General features: G+C 41.8%; 1 protein-coding gene across 2 annotated transcripts in view; it reads left to right on the top strand.

Moving 5' to 3' along the window:
- Positions 1 to 23,495, top strand: part of prelid1a (PRELI domain containing 1a) — a 28,273-nt gene extending 4,778 nt beyond the window's left edge. For both annotated transcript variants that reach the window (XM_060842735.1, XM_060842745.1), the window contains exons 2-6: positions 2,351 to 2,497; positions 4,621 to 4,846; positions 6,412 to 6,525; positions 8,463 to 8,541; positions 21,871 to 23,495. In XM_060842735.1, the coding sequence (XP_060698718.1) occupies positions 2,406 to 2,497; positions 4,621 to 4,846; positions 6,412 to 6,525; positions 8,463 to 8,541; positions 21,871 to 22,010 (651 nt within the window). In that variant the 5' untranslated portion in view covers positions 2,351 to 2,405 and the 3' untranslated portion in view covers positions 22,011 to 23,495. The remainder of the gene's footprint in view (positions 1 to 2,350; positions 2,498 to 4,620; positions 4,847 to 6,411; positions 6,526 to 8,462; positions 8,542 to 21,870) is intronic.
- Positions 23,496 to 25,379: the final 1,884 nt, after the last annotated feature.

Here is a 25,379-nt window from a genome sequence, read left to right on the forward strand (position 1 = left end):
AGTTCAGCCTGGCAAGTTGGCTGGATATTTGATGCTCAGTGAGACAATTTTCATCTCTATCTGGCCTTGTCTGTAAAGAATGGTTATCTGTGGACATCTCAGGACCGTTACAACTGTATCTGAATTTGTGGTGCTTAATGACTATAACTTGCGGTTAAAAATATGATTCCACTGCTGATGTTGTGAGACAGCACAAGAAATGGCGCTGTGTGCGCCCAGTGGCACTTGAGCTTTCTGGTCTCTTTTTTCCTGCTCCACACCTGTTTTTCCCAGTCTTCTGTTTTATCACATGGAGTTTTTTTGTGCATTAAACATTCTCTCTGCCCTCTTTACTGTCTCTCTCTCTCTCGTCCCCAGTTCAACAATGAGCTGCATTCTGTGCACTATGTTGCTAAACTCCTTTTAGATTTGTGTAATAGAACATAGAACACTACAACGCAGTACAGGCCCTTCGGCCCTCAATGTTGCACTGCCCTGTCATACTAAGCTGAAGCCCATCCACCTACACTATTCCTTGTACGTCCATTTGCCTGTCCAATGGCGACTGAAATGCACTTAAACTTGGTGAATCTACTACCGTTGCAGGCAAAGCATTCCATACCCTTACACTGCTCTGAGTAATTTCACACAATTGCCCAAGGCCAATTCAAATCTGAAGGGGCAAAACAGAGGAAACCATACATGAAGCAGGAAGTCTCACTAGAAAATTAAATGTTAATAAGTCTTAAGGCATAAGATGTAGGAGCAGACATAGGCCATTCAGCCCACCAAGACTGCTGTGCCATTGAATGAGGTCATGGCTGATCGGATAATCCTCAGCTCCTTTCAGTTAGCAAATAAATGATTTTCTGTTTCCGCTTTTATTATGTACAGTTTTACCCTTTCACTGCCTTAACTTTACATCTCCACCTCAAACCCATCCAGCTTACCCACAGCCCATTTCATTCATTGATCCACATCTCTTTGAATCTGTTTATCTCTAGGGCATTTATTACTTCTCCATGTGGTTTGATAGGATCTGTGTGAAGTGATAAATCATTCTGTGAAGGTTCTGCCATTGGCAAAACTGATACAATATTATGGATATCCTTTATACAGATTTATTATCATCAGCAAATTTAAAACACAAATTGTTGATAAGGTGGGCAAATTCAATGCAATCACATTCTTTCTCCGAGTGGCACTGACCAATCTTATTCCATCCTTTTCTGTTGCTGAGAGAGATTTTCAGCACAGTTGGCTGATTTGTCATTTATTCCATGAGCCTTAAAATTTTCACCAGTGGAACAAAGCCTTCTGAAAATCCAAGTAAATGTTGTTTTGTAGATAATATTTCATCCAAATATCTAACTTACTTCCCAAATGTATTTCCACGGTTGCGTTGTTTGGTTGCTTGTCCGTATGTTACTACGGAGTGAAATGTCAAGCTTCAAGCTACAAATAGCTCCTCACCAGCAAACTGGTGCTCAAAGCCCTGGTAATTCAATTCTGTCTCCTATCTCATTCCGTACTGTGATTTATGACCCTAGCAACTTGATAAATGCCTCCTTTTAACAAAGTTTCCCACGTACCATGCACTACCCAACTTGGAATTGTGTCACCATTCCGTCACTGTTACTTGATCAAAGTCCAGGACCTCCCTTCCAAGCAACACTGTAGATGTATCTTCACCACCTGGACTGCCCCAGTTCAAACACACGGCTCACCACCAGAGCAAATAGGGATGGACAATAAATGCGGGCTCAGTCAGTGACACCCACATCTCACAAACAAATAAATAATCTCAAGTTGATTTCCAGACATGTTATCAGTTTTTAACAACCATCAGCAATGATTACATGGTTGCCAGTAGACTTTTTATTGAATTCAAATTCAGTCTGTGACATGTGATTTGTACCCATGTCTCCAAAGGAGTTTGTGTGTGTGTATTTTTAATACTCCAGTGACACTACACCACCACCACCTCCTCTGTGGAGCAATCCATTCAGCCTTTAATAGAAAAGTAGTCCGCTTAGAGGATTATGTGGTTCTCCGTTTGATGCCTGTAGGATTTCAACAGCTTAAATAGAGAGAAATAATTTCATCTGGTGAGCGAGTCCAGAACAGAGACATAATTTGGGTCACTTGGGAAGCATCCTTATCAGTGGAGGCCGGGGTCAATTGCACATTTTCAAAACTGGAATTGATGGATTTTTGTTAACTGAGGGTTACAGTACCAAGGTGAAGTCGAGATGCACAATCTGATTAAACACATTCAATACAATCTGAATCCTCTTATTTATTCTTTCCAGCATGACAGGAAACAAATGCAGTTGTGGTTAGATGTCTAACTTTCTGTTCCTCTCTACAGGTGATTGTATAGTTCCCGTACGTATGTGAAGGCTGAAAGGCCTTGGGTAGTAACCATGGTGAAACACTTCTTTGATATATCTACTCTCAAGAGCACGTGGGACCAAGTTGCCTCTGCATTTTGGCAACGATATCCAAATCCATTCAGGTAGGTCTCTGCTATTGTAACTACCATTTGTTTATGATTTGGAGATGCCGGTGTTGGACTGGGGTGGACAAAGTTAAAAATCACACAACACCAGGTTATAGTCCAGCAGGTTTAATTGGAAGCACTAGCTTTCAGAGCGACGCTCCTTCATCAGGTGATTGTCTGATGAAGGAATCACTCAATCACCTGATGAAGGAGCGACGCTCCAAAAGCTAGTGTGCTTCCAATTAAACCTGCAGGACTATAACCTGGTGTTGTGTGATTTTTAACCATTTCTCTAGGTGGTCTGCGGGGTTTTTTTGGGTGTAGAGCAGAGGATTTCTATCAGCCCCAAACCATTTTTGAATGTTTCAAGTTAAGCTGCTCTACTGAGACTAGTTCACTCCCACATCCTTTCCAGCCTTTCTGTTCTGAAGTGCCAGTAATTTTATGACCCAGTGACACATCTATTTGCCATGTTTACTGAGAAACCGTTGGCGCAGATATTGTCAGAGCCTTCACAATGGAACTGGATCAATACTTGTGAAGGAGAAGTGTTGCACACACATTGCACAGAAAGCTGGTGCACAGATGCAGCAGGTAATCAGGAAGGCTAGTGCAATGTTGGCCCTCATTTCAAGGGGGTTGGAGCATAAGAACAGAGAAATCTTATTGTACCTGTTCAAGGTGCTGGGGAGACCAGGTGTGGAGAACTGTAAGCAGCTTATTTAAGGTTCCCTTGTTTAAGGAAGTACATGATTTCATTGGAGGCAGTTCAGAAGTAGGTTTACTGGGATGGTCTCTCATATGGAGACATGTCAAGTTGAAACAGGTTGAGAATCTACCCATTGGAATTGAGGTGATCACATTGAAACACATAACATTCTTAAGGAACTTGACAAAGTGAATGTTGAGAAAATATTCCCCCTCTTGGAAGAGTCTAGAACCATGATGGTGTAATCTCAAAATTAAGGGCTCCAATTTAATATGGGGATGAAGAATTTCTCGCAGAGGGTTGAGAGTTTGGGACTCCTTGTCACAGAGATCAGTGGGGGCAAAGTCATGTACAGCACAGAAGCAGACCCTTCAGTCCAACTTATCCATGCCAATCAGCTATCCCAACCTAACCTAGTCCCACTTGCCAGCACCCGACCCATATCCCTCCAAACCCTTCCTATTCATATACCCATCCAGATGCCTTTTAAATATTGCAGTTGTACTAGCCTCCCCCACTTTCTCTGGTAACTCATTCCATGCATGTACCACCTTCTGAAAAAGTTGCCCCTTCGGTCCCCTTTATACCTTTCCCCTCTCACCCTAAACCTAGGCCCTCGTGTTCTGGACTCCCCCACCCCAGGGAAAAGACCTTATCTATTTATCTTATCCATGCCCCTCATAATTTTATGAACCTCTATAAGGTCACTCCTCAGCCTCCGATGCTCCAGGGAAAACAGCCCCAGCTTATTCAGCCTCTCCCTATAGCTCAAATCCTCCCACTCTGGCCAGTCTTTCTGTAAATTTAAGGTTGAAATAGATAGATAGATTATTGATCTTTTGGAGAATCAAGAGTTATGGGGAAAAGGCAGGAAGGTGGGCGTAAGCAGTATCAGATCAGCCAAGATTCTATTGAATGGCAGAGCAAGCTGAAGGGGCCAAATGGCCAATTGCTGTTCCTATTTCTTATGGTTTTATGATCTAAATATGGTAAAAGTATGGAAATAACTGGACTTCCCTTCACAAGAGTGGAGGAAGTTCTAAGTCAAGAGGCTTCATCTTGTGCTGTAGCTATCTGAGATTCCAACCACCCTACTGCTGTTCCATTCTCCATACATTGGTGTGGCCCATTTAATTACCAGTGAGAAGGCAGAATCAGATTGGGTTTCCCTTATGTGCATTTGAAGAACCACATTGATATTAAATAATGTATGTGGTCTGTTAACTTCAGCTGTTTGTATTATAAATGAACAATGTGTTGTTTGTATCGTGGCTGAACAGTTTTTAAAATATTATGATTGCATAATGTGTTGTTACAATATGCCTAACATCAAATCAGTAAGAAGAAAATTGATGAAAACACAGAAATAATAAATGTATTATATTCTGTTTAAATATAATTCCAAAGTGTGCGCATTTCTCCATTTCAGCAAACATGTATTAACTGAAGACGTGATTTACCGTGAGGTAACCTCGGACAACAAGCTACTTTCTAGACGTCTGTTTACAAAGACTAACCGCCTGCCTCGTTGGGGAGAGATGGTGTTCCCTGCTAACCTGGCACAATCTGTCTTTGTTGTCGAGGATTCCATAGTTGATCTTCAAAACCGAACATTTACCACATTAACATGGAATATTAATCACACCCGCCTCATGGTAAGTTCATATCCATGCTGACTGCTCAAGATTGTGCTTCCTGTTTTCTCAAGCATTTCATATGAGTTTATTTTTAAAGGAAATGCATCATTGATCACGAATTTGAATAAAGATCCAGCTATTTTTGTTGATTTTGTTCAGTGATGGTGAATACAGTAAATATCAAACTCAGCAGTTGTACTCTCCTATCTGAGTCAGAAGATTGTATGACTTGAGATCTAAAAAAGTATAATTTAGGATTGTGTCGTGGAGTTGCTACTTTGTGAATGATATGTCAAGTTAAGGCCATGCTTGTTTCTTCAGGCCAGAGATCCCATAACAGCTTCTGAGAAGAGAAGGAAGATCTCCTGCCATCCTAACGTATAAAATAGGCACCGGATTAGGCCAGTAATAATTCTTCGGCCAGAACTACTAGCCAGATTCATAAACATTACAGTTAAATTATACATAGCGAGTTCCAACAAAGAGCAACAAATGGGTCATAGGCCAGTATTGGACCTAAACTATACCCAGAGTCAAAATGTGTGGTGCTGGAAAAGCACAGCTAATCACGCAGTATCCGAGGAGCAGGAGAGTTGATGTCTCAAGCATAAGCTCTTCATCAGGAACGAAGAGTGACAGATGCAGTTTACAATAAGCATGAAGTATTGCACTTTGGGAAAACAAACAAAAGCAAGACTTATGCATTTAAAAGTAGGGCCTTGGGTAGTGTCGCTGCCTGACCGGCTGTGCTTTTCCAGCATCACTCTCGACTCTGATCTCCAGCATGTGCAGTCCTCACTTTCTCCTGAAATATACTCAGTCTACCTCTCAGTGTCAGGAAGGATAACTATGTCAAAAATTTGAGCAACAGGTGAAGCTAACCATTTTACTCTGCAACTAGGCAGTATGGACATGAACAGTATGCTCCATAAACAGGATGCTGAGTCCAGTCAGAAACATGCCCTGCCTATCACACAACATGATGTGTGAATTTCCATGCCAGTGCAATGGCAGATACATAGGCTACACATCCCGTTGACTCGTGGTTCATATCAAGCAACACATCCCTCCAGTTGTTTGCAACAGGCAAAATACTAACTGTACTCAACCAGTCTGTGCTTGCTTGAGCAAAACTCTACATACTGTCCATTGTTAGATAGCATTCACAATTGGATAGAATGTGCTAAACAGTAATGTGTGTGCAAAGAATTGCACTAACAAGCCGTTTAAGATTTTCAATCGGACTCACAATGTGGCTCACTTGTACTGACTGGAATATGTTTTTGTAGGGACTTGCCCTCTGAAGGACAGAGAAACATGTCCAGGCATTATGCCAGCTTTGAATTAAACAGAAGTGTAAGGGATGGTGGGTCTCTGGAGGGTTCTCCACAGTAACACCTCCACTACCAACCAAACAGCACTTTTCTAATGCAAATAAATGTAACATCAAGAGAAAGTTTATTGTCGGAAGTTTGATTCAAATCTTGTGGTAAATGTGGCTTTTCAACCCATTTGAAGATCACAGAAGAAAAGTTTCAATGATTTCAGACTTGTCAAACTGCATTTTTTTTTATCAACTTCAGCAGGTAGAGGAGAAATGTATTTATCGTCCAAATCCAGAAAATCTGGCATGGACACACGTACAACGTGAGGCGTGGGTCACTTCAAATGTGTTTGGTTTTTCTCGAGCAATACAGGTAATGGCCCATCAGTTTTTCTGTTCTTTCATCAGTTATTCTGTAAAGCAACATGTAAAATGTTATCAACCCAACACGGGACTTGTTTTCATTGATGGAAGATTTAGAATCCATAGAATCCCTACATTACAGAAAGAAGCTATTTGACCCTTCGATTCATTACCGACCCTCCTAAGAACATCCCGCTCAGGCCCCCCCCCACTCTACAGTCTGAGAAGGTTTACTAGATTAATCCTGATTCTGGAGGAATTTTCTTGAGAGGTTGAATAGTTTAGGTCTACACTATTGGAATTTAGAGGAATGAGAAGTGACCTTATTGAAACGTAAAGGACTTTTAGGGGTTTGACACGCTAGCTGTAGAGACATTGTTTCCCCCCTGTGGGAGAATCTAGGAGCAGAGGGCATAATTTCAGATTCAGGGGTCACCAAGTTAGGACAGACATGAGAAGGGATTTCTCCTTTCAGGGTGCAGTGGAATTCTTTACCACAGAGGGCTGTTGAGGCTGGGTTGTTAAGTATATTCAAGGCGGAGATAAATGTTTAATCAGGAAGCTTATCAAGGGTTATTGGTAAAAAGCAAAATAAGTGGAGTTGATTATCAGATCCGCCATGATCTCATTGAATGGTGATGTGGACTGGATGGTGCAAAAGACTCTGTTCCTATGTCCTATAGAAGAATATTATCTAAATAGTAAGAGACTGCATAGAGATGGAGAGAGATCTGGGTAACCTCATGCATGATTGGAAAATGTTAGTACACAAGTTCAGTGAGTAATTAGGAACGCAAATGGAATGTTGTGTTTATTCTGTGGAGAATTGAAATATAAGAGTGGAGAGGTTTTCTCGCCGCTGTACAAGGTCTTGGTGAGGCCACATCTGGAGTTCTGTGTACAGTTTTTTAAAACAAGGAAACAATGACATCAGAAGTAGTTCAGAGAAGGTTCATTCAACTCGCTCCGGGAATGACTGGGTTGTCCTATAAGGAAAATTGGACAGACAAGGCTTGTAATGTAAGATCCTGGGGATGGGGGGGGGGGGTCTAAGGTGGTAGATACTGAGAGTTTGTTTGTTCCTGTGAAGAGATTGGAGCTCACGGACATAGTTTCAAAATAGGAGGTCACCTTTTTAAAGTGAAGCTGAGAAGTTGTTTTTCCTCTCAGATGTTTGCTAGCTTATGGAATTCTCTTCCCCAGGAAGTAATGCAAGGTCAGTCATTGATTTTATTTAAAGTTGAGTTGGAGTTTTGACAGATAAGTGAGTCAAGGACTACAGGACAGGAAACTGAGCTTGAGACCACAACTAAATCAACCTTGACCCTATTGAATAGCAGAACTGTCTAATCCTGATTTCGAGTCCTAAGTTTCCATGGAACATGAGGGAAAAATGCAGCAAGTGGGGATCTAGAATGCACTGCCTGAGATTGTGATGGGGCCACGGTCAATCATGACCTTCAAAAGATAAATGGAGAAATAGAAAGAGAAGATTAGCAGGACCACAGGGAAAGGATGGTGGGATTGGGACTCACTCAGCTGGTCTTGCAGATAGCCAGCATGGACACTACGGGACAGAATGGCCTCCTTCAAAACTTTGGCCATTCCATATTTTTCACGGGCCTTTGGGATAAATGAGAAACTAGTCTACAGTGTGTCGGTGGGCTCATTCGTTGTCGGTTTATATTGACATAATGAGCAGTTCTCTGAATAGTGATTAACTCAGATCCATTTTCCCCTGCATTGGCCTTTGAAACTAATCCTTCACGTGAAGGAAGTTGCTTCTTTCACATTAGGCCTCCAAGTATCTACACCAGAATCCATTGTATCTTCACAGGTTACCGCTATTTGTATAAACACCCACAAGCGATTGACACATTTAAATGTGAAATTGCTCATTTAGAAATAAAGTGAAGTTTTGATTAAAGTTTTTTGTTTGTATTATAGGAATTTGGTCTTGCCAGATTTAGAAGAAATCAGTTAAAAGCAACAGAAGGATTTGAATATATTCTTGCTCATTTACAAGGTGAGTAAATGAATTATAATATCCTTTTGTTTTATGTCCTTCCCAGGCCTGTCTTTGTACATTTATTTTGCTGAAGAGCTTTTTCTGATGGGGTGGAACTTGGCCATTGCTTTTCCAGAATCAAAACACCTTTTACTGGAGATAACCGTAATTTGTGAAAGAACCATAGAATGCCAGATGGTGGTGATATGATGCAAAACCTATATGCGAAATAGTCTGTTGCAATGAAGCCTTGGTTGAAATACTTTGCAAATTGCAAAAGATACAGCTGAGTTCTAATCAAACCTTACAGTGGAGTCAGTGGTTGCTAATCATCCAGCAGGGTTTTGCAACAGTCTAACCATTCCCCCCCAAAAATGGACTGCTGGTTTTGTCCTTTATGTTGTGAATTCCACAACATGAAACCTTCAGCAACCTTCTCTGACTAAAAAGGCTGAGCCTAGCCTGGGCTAAGCAATGAGTTCTTTTTTTTCCTTATTGTGAGTGACTTATCGAAATTTGAATAAAATTGTCGCCACTCTGAATGATCACACATCAAAGGCAATTTTTGTACAAATGAAAACAACAAATCCAGTTTATTTTCCATTAATTAATTTGCAGTAGACAAAAATCATAGACCAATACATCTCAAATGTATCTATTACAAAATTTTATCTGTAAATGTTCAAAGAAGGATTAGCCTCTGCTGTTAAAAGCATCTTGCTTTGACTCATTCAGCTTCCCTTTTTGTATGTCAAATAGCAGTTTTTCAATAATAAATTGGATGGAATTGTGTGCATTTACATATCACCGTGATTTGGCTATGAAGACCTATGGGCGGCACAGTGGCACAGTTATGGGCGGCACAGTGGTTAGCACTGCTGCCTCACAGCGTCAGAGACCTGGGTTCAATTCCCGCCTCAGGCGACTGACTGTGTGGAGTTTGCACGTTCTCCCTGTGTCTGCGTGGGTTTCCTCCGGGTGCTCCGGTTTCCTCCCACAGTCACAAAGATGTGCGGGTCAGGTGAATTGGCCATGCTACATTGCCCGTAGTGTTAGGTGAAGGGGTAAATGTAGGGGTATGGGAGGGTTGCGCTTCGGCGGGTCGGTGTGGACTTGTTGGGCTGAAGGGCCTGTTTCCACACTGTAAGTAATCTAAAAAAAAACCTGGTGACACTTCACACATCAGTACAGTTTGGTTTGATGCACCTTGGCAATTCTCGACACAGATGCACTGAAAAGTAACAAAAACAGAAAGTACTGGTGAAACTCAGTAGGTCTGGCAATGACTTTGGAGAGAAAAACAATTAATGTTTTGAATCTGACACGAGTCTTCCTCTGAAGAGGAGTCATCTCAGAGTCAGTGTTAATTCCGTTTCTCTCTCAGCAGATGCTGATAAGTGGATTTAAGGATTACCTGATCAGCCATGATCTAATTGAATTATGGAGCAGGCTTGATGGGCTGAATGGCCTGCTTCTGCTCCTGTACTTCCTGGTCTTATCCTTTCCCATTTTATACATTTAAAGAAGCTTTTACTTTTTTCTTCATATTACTTCCTAGTCAATCTTCAATGTTCATTTTTTTCTTCCTTTTTTTGGCCATCTTTTGTTGGTGTTTAAATCTTTCCCAATCTGTTGGCTTACCATTAATCTTCCCTCATGTATTTTTTTTTTCTTTCAATTTGATAAAATGATTAACTTGCTTGGTTAAACGTGGTTGGTTTTCCCCTTCCTAGAATCCTTCTTCCTCACTGAAATATATTTTTGTGGTGAACTATAGACTACTTTCTGAAACACCTGCCAGGTTCATTAGCCATTTTTTCCCTGCAGACTTTCTCTCCAATCTTCTGCAGCACCCATTCCTATGTTATTACTCGTATTTAAATTTATCACAGTTGTTTCTGATCCAGGTTTTTTGCTTTTGAAATGAATGCTAAATTCTACTATGTTACGATTACTGTTCCCTCCAGGATATTTTACTGAGAGATCTTGGATTAAACCTACCTCATTATACATCACCAGATCACGGGTTATATCCACTCACATTGTTCTAAGAAACTGTCCCTAATGCATTGTATGAACTTTTCCTCACCAGTGGGTGGCACAGTGGTTAGCACTGCTGCCTCACAGCGCCAGAGACCAGGGTTCAATCCCTAACTCAGGCGACTGACTGTGTGGAGTTTGCACGTTCTCCCTGTGTCTGCGTGGGTTTCCTCTGGGTACTCCAGTTTCCTCCCACAGTCCAAAGATGTGCAGGTCAGGTGAATTGGCCATGCTAAATTGCCCATAGTGTTAGGTAAGGGGTAAATGTAGGGGTATGGGTGGGTTGCGCTTCGGTGGGTCGGTGTGGACTTGTTGGGCCGAAGGGTCTGTTTCCACACTAAGTAATCTAACCTAATCTAATCTTTAAAAAAAAGTAATCTAATCTAATCTAAACTTTTTCTATGCCAATTTGATTTTCCCAATCTACATGAAGATTAAAGTCACCCATGATTAATGTACTGTCTTTTCCTCATTACCCCTTGATTTATCTTCTGTCCTACAATACTGCTTCTCTTCAGGAGATTAATGAACTGCTGTCTTTCTCCCCTTGTTATATCTTACCATTATTTATATGAATTCTACTTCATTAATCCAGCATCATTTTTTGCTGTCATACTTATTCAATCTTGGACTGACAAAGCTACACCACCACCCTTTCCGTTTCTGCCTGTCTTTTGGAAGAGTTGCAGACCCCTGAATATTGATTTTTCAGCTTTGATCTCATTGTAACCATGTTTCTACTATAGGATCACACCCATCAATCTCTCTTTTGCTGATAATTCATTTATTTTGATCTTTTGCATATTTAAAAATACGTTAATTTTGCTGTTTGATTATTTTCCATTGACTCTAGTTGTTAATTTTGTAATGTGTCCCTCTCTGTTCTACTGTATTGTGAAATGCTGCTATACCCTTTGTAAACCTACACACACAGATCCCTTTGGAGCCCACCTATTTAATTTAAAACTCTTTCTACAGCTTTAGGTATTCGATTTTGCCAAAACACCAGTCCCAGCACAGTTAAATGAGACCCATCCCATCGGAACACCTTCTTTATACCCCAGTACTGGTGCCAGTGTTCCATGAACTGAAACTCAATCTTTGAGTCAAGCGTTTAACTCCTTGACTCTGTTAAAAAATACCTGATGCCTCGTTTACCCATGGTTCAGGTAGTAATCCTGAGAATATCACCTTAGAAAGTCTCATTTTAGCCCTAACTGTTCAAATTCTTTCAGCAGAACATCCTTTCTAATCCTGTTCAAAGTCTTTGGTATCACTGGTGATGACGACAACTGGAGCCCTGCTTTCCTGCTTTTAAGTTCCTTTTCAGCTGTGAGGGGATATTCTCAAGCCTGGCACTGGGCAGGGAGCAGAGTCTTTGAGACTCTCACTCATGGCTGCATAGAGCAGTGATTATTCCCCTGCCACTGCAACATTCCCATTTCCCCCCTCTACTTAAATGGCTCCCTGTACCACAGTGCCATGGTCAGTTTGCTCATCCTCCCTGCAGAGCCTACTCTTAGCCAAATAGTTTGCAAGAACTTCGTAACTATTGGATAGTTATTACCTGCAGTCACACCCTCCTGTCCCTCATCACCAATCCTTGGGCGTTGTGACCACCTCCAGAAGAAAGCGTGCAGGTAACTTCTCCCCCTCCCTGATATGGTGCAATGTCTGTGGCTCAAACTGCAGCTGCTCAACTCAAATCCCAACTTCCTTGAGCCAAAGTGCTGCTTTGCCAGGAGCTGCAGTCTGAGCTGCAGGCAATGCACCCCATGTTTGGGGATGTCCTGGCACCATGAAAGGCAGTAGAGAAATGCAAGTCTCTATTATTGTTAGCGAGTTTTTAGAAGATTTGTAGCTCAGTTTGATGTTCTGGATGTGGGTTTGCTCGCTGAGCTAGAAGGTTTGTTTTCAGACATTTTGTCACCGCACTTTATCTTCAGTGAGCCTCAGAATGAAGCACCAGTGGTGTAGCCCGCTTTCTATTTATATGTTTGAGTGTCCTAGGGTTGGTGATGTAATTTCCTGCTCTGCATTAGAACATTATTTCAACAACCCACCACACACTCCAGCATAGAGGAACTACAGCAGAGCAGAGGAAAGTCACCAATACAGTGTATTCAAAAAGAATGGGTACCCAATGAACACAGTCCGCCGATTTCTCAGCAACAAACCCAAACAAGCAGACAAAACATGTCAGAAACCCAAGCCACTCTCCCCTACATCAAAGGCATCTCAGAAATGACTGTCAGACTACTCAGACCCCTTGGCATCACGGTAGACCACAAACCCACCAACACACTAAAACAGCAGCAAATGAACTTGAAAGACCCTATACAGACAACAAGCAAAACTAATGTCATTTACAAAATACCTTGCAAGGACTGTAACAAACACTACATTGGACAAAACAGGCAGAAAACTAGCCACCAGGATACCTGAACATCAACTAGCCACAAAATGACATGACCCTCTCTCACTAGTATCCTTACATACAGATGAGGAAAGACACCACTTTGACTGGCACAACACATCCATCCTAGGACAAGCCAAGCAGAGACACGCATGAGAACTCCTAGAAGCATGACGTTCCAACCGGAACTCTATCAACAAACACATTGACTTGGACCCCATTTACAACCCCCTGAGAAACAAAAACCAGGAAATGACATCACCATAGGAAATGTCACCACAGGAAATGACACCATCAACCCTAGGAAACTCAAACATCTAGAAAGCGGGCTACACAACCAGTGCTTCATTCAGAAGCTCACTGAAGATATTGCCTAGTATGGTGACGAAACACCTGAAAACGAACCTTCTAGCTCAGCAAGCAAACCTACATCCAGAATCCCTATTATTGTCTTTTTGGTTCCAAATATGCGAAATGCCTTGGAAACCTTCTTCCTGCTGTCTGCAGCCTCTCCTACAGCAACAGAAATTGGGGATAATAGGTAGGTATTCAAATCACCAGGATGTGACCATTAATGTCCCACAAGGATGTGTTTGGACTTAAATCGTTCACGTGATTTATTAAAAACCTGAATAATTACATAGAAAATTTTATATATGTACAATATATATCTCCAAATTTGCTGATAACACAAAGTTAGGCGGTATTGTAAACAGTGTAAGTGATAGTACAACGTTATAAAGGGACATAGGTGAATAGAGAGCCTAGGTGAATGGGTACAACTGTGCCTGATTCTGTTTAATGTAAGCAAGTGTGAGGTTATCCATTTTAGATCAAGAAAAAGATAGATCAGAATACTTTTCTAAATGGTATGAAGTTAAATATAGTGGATGTCCAAAGAGACACAAGCAAGAACAAAAAATAATCAAGGAAACTAATGCAACACTGGCCTTTATACCCAGGGGACTGGAGTACAAGGATGCAGCAAGTATGCTGCATTTATAAAACCCTGATTATACCAGACTTGGAGAGCTGTGAGCAGGTCTGGGCACCACACCTCACGGAGGATGGATTGTAGGGAGTACATGATAGATTTATAAAAACAATATCTCGACTTCAGGGCTTGAGCTATGAAGAGAGCTATGAATTAGGCCTGTTTTCTCGAGAATTTAGAAGGTTAAAGGGTAATCTGAACAAACTTTTCCCGCCTCAGGCGACTGACTGTGTGGAGTTTGCACGTTCTCCCTGTGTCTGCGTGGGTTTCCTCCGGGTGCTCCGGTTTCCTCCCACAGTCCAAAGATGTGCGGGTCAGGTGAATTGGCCATGCTGAATTGCTCGTAGTGTTAGGTTAGGGGTATGGGTGGGTTGCGCTTCGGTGGGTCGGTGTGGACTTGTTGGGCCTAAGGGCCTGTTTCCACACTGTAAGTAATCTAATCTAATCTAAAGTCTTCAAGATATTAACAGGAAAAGACGGGGTAGATTGAGATAAGTTATTTCAATTGGTTGGGGATTCTAGAACTAGTGGGCATTGTCTGAGAATTGAGGCCAGACTATTCAATAAGAGATTTTAGGATAGAAAGGGTGGTAGATATTTGGAACTCTCTTCCATATGTGCCAGTTGATGCTCAATCAGTTGTTAATTTTAAATCTGAGATTTTGTTTCAGCAAACATATTAAGGGGTAAGGGCTAAAGACAGTATATGAAGTCTGGCCACAATCTCATTGGATGGCAGAACAGGCATGAGAGGCTGAATAGCCTACTTTTGTTCGATGTAACCTCTGACTGTGGTACACAATAATTAAGCTGCTGTTCAGGAAGTTTACTACCCAAAAATAAAGACTTAAGAACCAAGGTCAGAGCTCGGCCAGAGGCTAGGAATGCTGCAGTGAGTAGCTCACCTCCTTTCTCCCATCTACGAGGCACAAGTTACTTCCCTTGGATGGGTGCAGCTCTAACAACAGTCAAGAACCTTGACACCATCCAGGACAACACAGCCCACCTGACTGGCACTCCATCCACAAACATCCACACCCTCCACCACCGATGGTCAGTAGCAGCAGTATGAACTAAATACAAGATACACCACAGGAATTCACTGAAGATTTATAGACAGCACATTTCAGACCCACTACCACCTAGAAGGATAGTGGCAGCATATACATGGGAATACCACCACGTGCACGTTCCCCTTCAAGTCATTCACCAACCTGACGTGGAAATATACCCTTCTGGGTCATTGGGTCAAAATTCTAGAACACCCTCTCGAATGATATTCTGGGTCAACCTACAACACATGGATAGCAGCAACTCAAGATCACAACTCATCATCACTTTCACAAGGGCAGTTAGGGACATGCAATAAATGCTGGTTCAGCCACCGGCGCCCACATCCCGTGGAAAGCTTTAGTTAGCATTAGATTAGACTTACAGTGTGGAAACAGGCCCTTCGGCCCAACAAGTCCACACCGACCCGCCGAAGCGCAACCCACCCATACCCCTACATTTACCCCTTACCTAACACTACGGGCAATTTAGCATGGCCAATTCACCTGACCCGCACATCTTTGGACTGTGGGAGGAAACCGGAGCACCCGGAGGAAACCCACGCTGACACGGGGAGAACGTGCAAACTCCACACAGTCAGTCGCCTGAGTCGAGAATTGAACCCGGGTCTCAGGCGCTGTGAGGCAGCAGTGCTAACCGTGCCGCCCACATTAGTAGCAGCATGTTTATTCTTTGATTGAATGCAGTTAAACAATAGAGCCAATTGCATTGTGAAAGACTACTTACAATTGTAACATCTGTCTGACATGGTAATTGTTCTTATAAGTTTGAATCTTTCTCTTTAACTCCTTTGTTTAAATTTATCAAAGATCTGCAGCTATCTGTTCCATTAGTGGGCGAGTATCAGCACACTTGTAACAGGTGCAGTTAGATTTGTTATAAGCAACTTGCCTGAATACAGACCAAACTCACTCCCACCCTCTGCTACAATGTAGCACTTAAATTTAAAATAGAACAAATAATTCGGATGTTGGAGATCAAACAAAAACAGAATTTGCAGGTGAAACTCTGGTCTAGCAGCATCTGCAGGGCGAAAGCAGAGTTAACGTTATGAGTCCGATGACTGTTCATCAGAACTGTTAGCAGTTAAGGAAAGATATTTATGCTGAAGACAAGCTTAAGGGGTGAGGGGGCTGAAAGATGAGCGGTAGGTGGAAACAGAACTCACAAAGAGAGATAAGGAAAGGGGAGGCGGATGTCGGAATTACTAATGGTAGGCCAGGGCAGAAGAGAAGTTGAATAAGTGAGAACGAGAGCTGAGAGAATGGGTGAGCTGTGCTGAAAACAATCCATGTCATGAACGAACCCACACTCTATCCGCAAAAATGACCCTGAGCCCCCAGCTGCCTGCTACTTCCCTCACCACTGTGTTCCCACGCCAATATCTGTGCCTCAGATCTGCTGCAGCGATCCAGTGGACCTCAGTGCAAGCTCCAAAACTGAAAGCACTTCTAATTTTGGAAATCAGAAATAAGACCAAAGCAGAAATTGCTGGAAAAGTTCAGCAGATCTGGCAGCATCTGTGGAGAGAAACCCGAGCTAACGTTTCAGAAGAGTAGCATCTCATTTTCTGCTTGTGCCCCTGCAGCCTGTAGGACTCAACATCAAGTTCAGTAATGTTAGAGCCTAATTCCATCATTCCATGTTTTTTTTAAACCACCCCAAAACCATGGTCATGTCAAGATATGGGTTGCTTTCAGCACAGTCTATTCATTCTTTCCATCTCTCATCTCTCATTATCACTTATTCAACTACTTCTGTCTTGGCCTCTATCAATAATCTCTTGGTCTATCTACCCCTTTCATTATCTCTCCCTTTCCCTCTGTATAGCTCTGTCTCCACTCACTTCTTGCCACCCCTCCCCCAACTTGTCTTCAGCGTACATACCACTTTTTCATGGCTACTGTCAGTTCTGATGAAAAGTCACTGGACCCGAAATATTAACTCTGCTTTCACCCCACGATGCCAAAGACGTGCTGAGTTTTGCCATCAGCTTCTGGTTTTGTAGCATTTAACCTTGTAACGTTCTTTCACTGGTCCCTAGGAACATCTCAAAATGTCTTTGTGTTTTCTTGCTGAAGTCTGTCTGGGAGTGTGAGGAATAGGGTGAAGATGTTATGATGCTTCTCATAAATATGGAAATGAGTCAGTGTATAATATGTAGGTTTTTATACTTCAGTTCCTCGGAATGGAATTGTACCATACAATTTTTTTTTGTTTGGTGATGATCACTTGAACACTTTGATCTACGATATTTCTTGTCCCTTTTCTAAGATTTCATTTTTAAACAGCGATTATTCAAGTGGAATTTCAGACTATCAGAAAGCAACTTAGTACTAGCCTCTTTAACCTGATGACGTTTAGCACATGGCTGCTTCTAGTTGTTGAATAATTCACATTTCAAAAACATCTTTCACAGGAACACCATAAAACAAAGCATGATACCATGTCACTCGAGATGTTAGATAAGGTGACCAACAAAGATGGAGGCTCTGCATCAAGAGCCTTCTCAGGAGAAGCTAGAAATAGGCAATAAGTGCAACCACGCTAGTGAAGCCCATGTACTGAGAACAAATCCACAGTCAGCGTATCTGTAACGCGAGGGTTGTGTTCTTGTGCAACTCCGTGTTACAGAAAAATCACGCTTTGGCAACAGCGCTTAAAGTGTTGGCGATGTGACCGCGTTACAGCCAACACAAGTTTTAAGCGTTCATGCTTTAGAAACGGTGTTCCCAAGTTGTCAGTCGCATTATAGCAAATTCACGTTAATGAAACACACCTTAGAGCAGAACAACCTGCCCAAGTCACAGGAAGATTTCATACAGTTGTTTGCCAGGTATTTGAGTTGCTTATTCATTCAACGATGCAAAATGACTTCTGCTCTTTGGGTATGAACATTAACTTTAACAAAAGTACTTCAATTTAACTCTAAACTAAAATAGTTCTCCTCCTCTTCCCTCCCCACCACAATATCTGATTTTGCTTTCCCTGATCTACAGGAGGAGCACTTCCTGTAGCAGCTTGTTCCCAGAAAATCTTATGAGCGTATGAATTAAGACACAGAAGAAAGCCAATCAGGGTCCTGTGTTTGCTCTTGACATTCACTAAAGTCATGGCGGATCTGTTTGTATAGCAAATTCCATGTTCTCATCTACTGCAGGTAACCTTGGATACTCCTGCCTAACAAGAGTCTATCGGTCTTAAAAAGTTTCAATGATTCCACCTATACAGTCTTCTGAGGCAGAGATGTCTGAACTTGTACAACCCTGTGAGACAAAACAATCCACACGTCTCTGCCCTCAAAGGCTGAGCCCTACTTTTAAAACAGTGGCCCCTAGTTCGGGACTCACCTCAGAAATGGAATCATCCTTTCCACATTTACCTTTTCAAGACCATTCAGGATCTTTTACAGAATACTTAATGGATTCTCAAACTCTTAACATTCGCCTGTACCTGTGTTTTTGTTTTTGCCACTGTTTACCTATTATTTACTTACCTACGCTACTTAACTCTGTGATCTGCCTGTATTGCTCGCAAGACAAAGCTTTTCACTGTGCCTCGATACACGTGACAATAAATTCAATTCAAATTCAAACTCCCATCCTGAGAAGACAATCGTCTGTTAAATGCACAAAGTCAGAATTCCCCACTCCCACTTCATCAAAGTTCCCCCAAAATGCAGCAGTGGCCACACTCGACTCTCTTTTTGCAGGTGCTGCAACATTCGCTTCTGCTTTTTGCGACTGGAGAGGAGCAGGTTAGGAGAAGATTCCAGCTGCAACATTACCCCTGATCCTGTGATCGGTTTCTTTGTGTACTGACGTATAAAATAGCGGTGTTTGTATCTTATTTTAAACCATTAAGGGAAGTCCGTTGTATTAATCTTAAGACTAGACAGAACTGAAACTGCTTCTCTAAATTAATCCCAGTGCTTTCTTGAGGAGTATATGTTTTAGGGTAAAAGTATAGTGACTAACCCAGTGACAGGGATGTTTCAGCCACGGTCCCTACATATGGCTGTATGAAATAGAGCAGGACTAAGGCTTTTGGCCTTTGAGCCTACTCCACTATTCGGTAAGATCATCCCTGTGGTGACATGGTGCTCTCACTGAGCTGGCCATCTCGAACCCCAGGCACAAACTCTGATAAGAAGGGTTTTCTGTCAGAAGTTCGATTGTCTGTGAAATTCTCTTCTCCCCAGAGCAAAGGAGGGTGGGTTGTCGGATATTTTAAAGGCTGAGTTAGCTGTCTTCTTGACTAACAAGGCATATGGGGAAAGAGGAAATTGGAATTCAGGTCAGATATAGATGATCATATCAAATAATGAAGCAAGATTACAGGGCCAAATGGCCTACTCCTCATTCATTTTTATGAATGTGACAAAATGATACTTGTCACAATTGTGTGCTCTGCTGCAAATCGTGCATCTTTATGATAGTGTTAGTTCACATAGCTAACACCATCTGTAATTATGACGAGTAGGTCCTGATATCAGTCATTCTGCAATGCTGATTTGTCACAGGCCCTGCTATTTAGATCACCTAATTGGTGCTTGCTCTCTTAAATTTACACATTAAGCAGCACAGTGCTGTTCCCCCAATAGCTTTGTCTTCGTTTAAAGTTAATTGAACTGCAGTTAAAATATTCGAAGCTCACTGTACAGAATATAGATTTCAGGTGATTCAAAATGCATTTGCATCTTTATCATTTGACCTCTCTTGCCAAAACATATTGACCATAAGACATAGGAGTGGAAGTAAGGCCATTCGGCCCATCGAGTCCACTCCGCCATTCAATCATGGCTGATGGGCATTTCAACTCCACTTACCAGCATTCTCCCCGTAGCCCTTAATTCCTCGTGACCACAATGATTTATGATATTTTCTGTAAAGGAAGTCATGCATTTTGTAACAGTAAGTTACTCAAAAGTTGGTCCCTACCCAGTGGCTGCAGTCTGACTGGTGGGTGGTGAGTCAGGACAGGACTGCAGACAGCTTGGATGAGAAGATACTGCTTCCATTGGCATAATTTCAGCTGATTGGCAGCTTCAATGCTGGAGAGACTGTGGTGGGCAAACTTGGAACATTACAGCACAACATAGGCTCTTCGGCCCTTGATGTTGCACTGACCTGTGAAACCAATCTGAAGCCTATTAACCGACACTATTCCATTCTCATTCATATGTTTATCCAATGACCATTTGGAATGCCCTTAACGTTGGCGAATCTACTACTGTTGCAGGCAGTGCATTCCACGCCCCTACTATTCTCTGAGTAAAGAAACTACCTCTGACATCTGTTCTATATCTATCACTCCTCAATTTAAAGCTATGTCCCCTCATGTTAGACATCACCATCCGAGGAAAAAGGCTCACACTATCAAACGTGCTGTCATTCCAAGAGATGGCAGCAGAATCACTATTGAAGGTCAGTTTGCTTTACAACTCCAACATCCTGCAATTCCTTTTGATCAAGAGACCAAAAACACCTGGTCTGAGCACTGCACAACCTCCCCCATGCCCCTTGACTTTGAGCACGGCCATTCTGATAGGCCTCCCAGTGTACAATACTTGTATTTGGTTGTGTTCATCAGTCTTCTTCTGTAATTGGACCCATTAAGTCATCATCCCAGCTCACTACAGAGGTAACAATGGACTACCTCACACTCCAAGAAAATGATGCCAGCATCATCCATGCCTTGGCTGCAGTGCCCTCATTCCTATCGGAAACACCAATAAATCAGGAAATGGCAGGGACGGAGCAACTCAGAAAAATTACAGTCACCAGTCATAATTACTCAGTAAATTGTCAGAGCTGTGAGCTGATGAATGTGCGAGTCCTTGCTCGACTTCATTTCAGGGTCATTAAGATATCAAACATAACTCCGTTTTCAAAAAGGAAGGAAGGCAGAAAGCAGGAAACCTTTGGCCAGTTAACTTAACATCTGCCACAGAGAAAATATTATCAGCTGCTGTGCCAAGCTCAACTTCACAGCCCTAAACTCTCTCTGCATTCATGGGGTGTGGGGCTTGCTGGCTGGGCCAACACTTACTGCCTCTGATTACCCTTGAGAAGGTGGTCATGGGCTTTCTTTTTGAACTGCTCAAATCCGTGTGGTAGAGGGGCACTCACAATGCCCCTAGGGTAGGAGTTCCAGTTGTTATGCCCAGCGACACGTTTCCAAGTCAAGATGAAGAGTGGCTTGGAGTGGAATTTGCAGTATTCCCATGTATCTGCTGCCCTTGTCCTTCTGGATGGAAGTGGTTGTGGCTATGGAAGTTTTTGGAGGTGTACAGTGAGACAAGTTGAAGCCTCTGTTACCAGGTCAATTTACACATGACAAAGCTAAACACAGCAGCATTGACCAGTTATTCTGTTTTTGACATATGTGGTCTAGAGAGAAATATTGGGAGAACTTTCAGCTTCTTGTTCTTAATATAGTGCCACAGGGATATAAATTGCTCAGTTTCAACCACTAGAACAAGCAGGTTGCACCTGAATTTAACATTTCAGTTAGTCCTGTGAAGTTGAAAGATTTATTTGACAAGAGAGGTATTGCAAGTGCTGGAAATCTGAAGACCAATGCAGGAATACTCAGCAGATCAGGTTGCACCTGTGGGGAGGGGAATAAAGCTAATGTTTCAGTTCGATGACCCTGTGTCAGAAAAAGATTTGTATTATTTTAGAGATGTTAATTTGCGACCAGGAGCACTTGGGTTTTTATCGAATTAATATTGAGGAAACCACTTTGGGTGCAACTTAAATAGGGCAATTCATTTGACACCCTACTTACATTGCTGGCTCTATTTTTCCATAATATTTTCCAGGTGAGTTGCCACCTAAAACTCTGAAAGAAACTGCAAAAGAGGCGACTGAGAAGGCAAAGGAGACTGCACTGGCAGCCACAGAAAAAGCCAAGGATCTGGCATCCAAAGCAGCACCACAGAAGGCAAAACAGTTTGTCTGATCCAGGAAGAAAGACCATGTTTGCACATTGCATCTTTAGTCCATTTGAGAATGAAATAATCTGTTTTGTTTTTAGAAAGAAAAAAGCAACTGTTTATAGCGCAAGCACCAAATGTTTCATGTTTCTTGATGGTCTTTACTTGTGTGCACAGAATGTTTACAGCATTAACGTTTCTTTTAATTTTGACTGTGTCCATGACAGAAACAGCCTTAGTATTCCCAATCGGTTAAAGGAATACTGTGCAGGTATGTTACCAAGCCTTTCAAAACAGCTTCCAGAGGCTTTATGATCTTTTTCATCTCTCCCAATAACGCTTATTTCAATGGAATGATTTATTCTTTGTTTTAATTTTTCAAATATTCTTTTAACTAATAAATTAAGCAAACAATATTCCATGACAATGAAGTGATACACAGCTAGGACAATGTTTCAGTTAAACACTGATGAAAATGAACATTCCTATCGGGAGTTCCCTTCCTGGATATTTTGTTTTGTCCCTTGGGCATTATGGATTAAACTGGGCACCAAGTTTTTAACAAATAAAATTAAGGTGGTGATGTTCTGTCTGATCTGTTCTTAATCAGATGCTGAATTATTTATTTTCAATTGTTTTCTTTTGTCTAAATTCAAGAAATTGTCTCATTGGCTACTTAGACGTAATATGCAAAGCTTTGATTCTTGATGTCGTACTAGATTTCTTAAATGAATTTAACTTTTTTGAAGTGTCAAACATAACAGTAGACCATCAAAAGTAGACAATCTGGCTGCCGAAATAAATCCTGGCCAAGGACATGTGCTGACTTAGTATCTGAAAATATGTGTCAATATTTCAGATTTAAGCTCATCCATCTTAATCAAGTACTTGATTATTTATTTTAATTCTTGATCTGATATTATGGCAAGACATGCAAATGAGACTATGTAGACATGTCCAGTTCCTATGCTCCATCAATCTGGCAAATAATAGGAATCCTTATATAGAGCTGAGTGCAATGGAGGGACAGGGAGAGCCATGGCTTTTCTTTTACCCTGCGTGTGTTCTACTGTCTCACTGTTTTCTTTTGTTTAGCACTGTAGCTTTACAGCTTTGCCATCTGTGTTAAGTTCCATGAAGGGTCTTGTCTATCTGTCCTCTCTACTTCTCAGATGCTGCTGCATATTTCCAGAAAATCCTCTCTGCTCAGGTAACAGAAGCTGTAGGGCCCTCATGTTTTTCTCCAGCAGCCTGCATTTCATAGCTTCAGAGTTTGTGCGATAAGAAGGGGGACTAGAATGCTAGCAGGTTTCCTCAAGATGAAGAAAATAATTTTGTACAAGCCCTTGCTGCTGAAAACTCTTTAACCTTGAATGTGCTACTATTGTCTAACTGGACGGGTAATGTTTACCAATTTATTCTGTATTTTTAGAAAGAGTTTCTTAAGATTTAATAGTTTGTCAAACCTTCAGAACTACCTTTCTTAATGGTTAATAAATGTCAATGAAAAATCTCAGTGAAATATTGCACTTTTCAACCCCAGCAGAGCTGGTACTACACAGATGAGTGTTGTCTTTATGTCATAAAGCTGGGAGTGCTGGAGTAATCCTAGTCTGAAATGTCAAAGAAGTAATGACGGACAGATGCTCTCCCTACTGGTGATGGAAGACCTGCTGGGTTTCTCTAGTGCTTTCAGTTTTTATTTCAGATTTCCAGCAGCAATCATACATGCATTTAATATACCCCGTTGTAGTGTTCATGTTCAGAACCCAGTGCTAAAAGAATCCATTGTTACCCTTAGGCCCGAAAGGCTGAAACTGGGAACGAGTAAAAAAAGAAAAGCCTTGTGTTTATATAGCTGTAGTTGTACCTTTAGAATCTCAAGGCAAGAACCAGAAAAAAAAATGTAGAAAATGCATAGCAAGATCCCACAAACAGCTGTTTTTGTGAACGGTTGAGAGAGAGAAATAAATATTGGCCAACGCACCCGGGAGAGCACTTCCTTGAAACAGGCGATGGGAACATCTTCCTTCGTCCACCTGGAAGAGCTTTAACATCACAATGGATGGATTGCACTTGCTGACAACTTATGATAGCGTCGGTGTAGATCACACGCATGAGTGCAGTTTGACTCATGACCTTGTGACTTGAATAAGAGCATAATCAGAGTGAGTCATTGCTCCCGCTGCATGTAACAAAGGTGGAAAATTGCTACTATTGTTGGAATGGGCAGAATGCCTGAGGAAAGGTCTTCACCTGATCTGTGAGCACTGGGCTCAGCTTTAAATAACCAATTGCTGACTTGTTTCTCTGTCTCACTTAGTTTGGTAAGAGCTGCAAACTTAATGAGTTTGCATGGAAACTTTGTATCCTTGTTAGTACAAATTAGGAACAGCAGAGATAGGAGCCCTGAGAGTCACCACTCCTTCCCTGCCTGATTCTGCCATGTCTCGAAGCCCTTACATTTTACTGGACAATTGACTGGTCTTGTTTCCTGTTAACTTAATCTGGTGTTTAATCCACAAATATTGGTCATGAAAGTCATGCTGACCAGAGTCGGGATATCTGGTCAGCATGGACAAGTTGGACCGAAGGCTCTGTTTCCGTGCTGTATTATCTCTATGACTCTAAGAGGTAATATTGAAAAGCATAAACGACTATGTTCAAGGCAAGGGACCTGTACTAGTGGTCCACCCATGAATTCACATCCCACGTTAGAACTAGGAATTTGATGATAAGATGTTGAATGTTTGAAAGGTGATCAAAAGCAGCCATGGTGAGTTACTGCAATGAATCCTGGAGATGGTCCACACTGCTGCCACTGCACCCTGCTGTAGGGAGGTTGGAAAGACTTGGTTGGTAGATTGGGGTGCCTTGCTTTGTCTGGATGGTGTGAAATTTCTTCAGTGTTGCTGGCTGTCCACTCATCCAAGATACTCTTGACCAGGAGATAATGACTGAATGCACTTCTGTCCTTCAGTGCCTCATGGAAAAGCCAGTTTTGAGCTTCTACATCTGTTCTGCATCTATCCAGTTTAAGACTTTGGTTGTGCCTTATGTATGAAGGTAGGACTAGGACTCCACGAGGACTGAGGTAGGAAAGGCTGGGACAGGTGCATCTGCGAAAGGCAGATTGATCAAGATGATCAAGATCAAGGGAAGTAGATTTTCCACCTTGGGGTTGGGGAGCTCACCAATAATAGAATAGAATGTAATAGAATAGAAGCAGGAGTAGGCCATTTGGCCCATCAAACCTGGTCTACCATTCATTAAGATCATGACTGACATATCCATTGTCTCTGCTCCTCCAACCTACATTATCCCCATAACCCTTAATTCCCCTATCATGCAAAAATTCTGTCCGTGTCTTGAATATACTTAATCAAGCTGCTTCC

This window comes from Hemiscyllium ocellatum, chromosome 2 (assembly GCF_020745735.1).
Source record: "Hemiscyllium ocellatum isolate sHemOce1 chromosome 2, sHemOce1.pat.X.cur, whole genome shotgun sequence".
NCBI lineage: Eukaryota > Metazoa > Chordata > Chondrichthyes > Orectolobiformes > Hemiscylliidae > Hemiscyllium > Hemiscyllium ocellatum.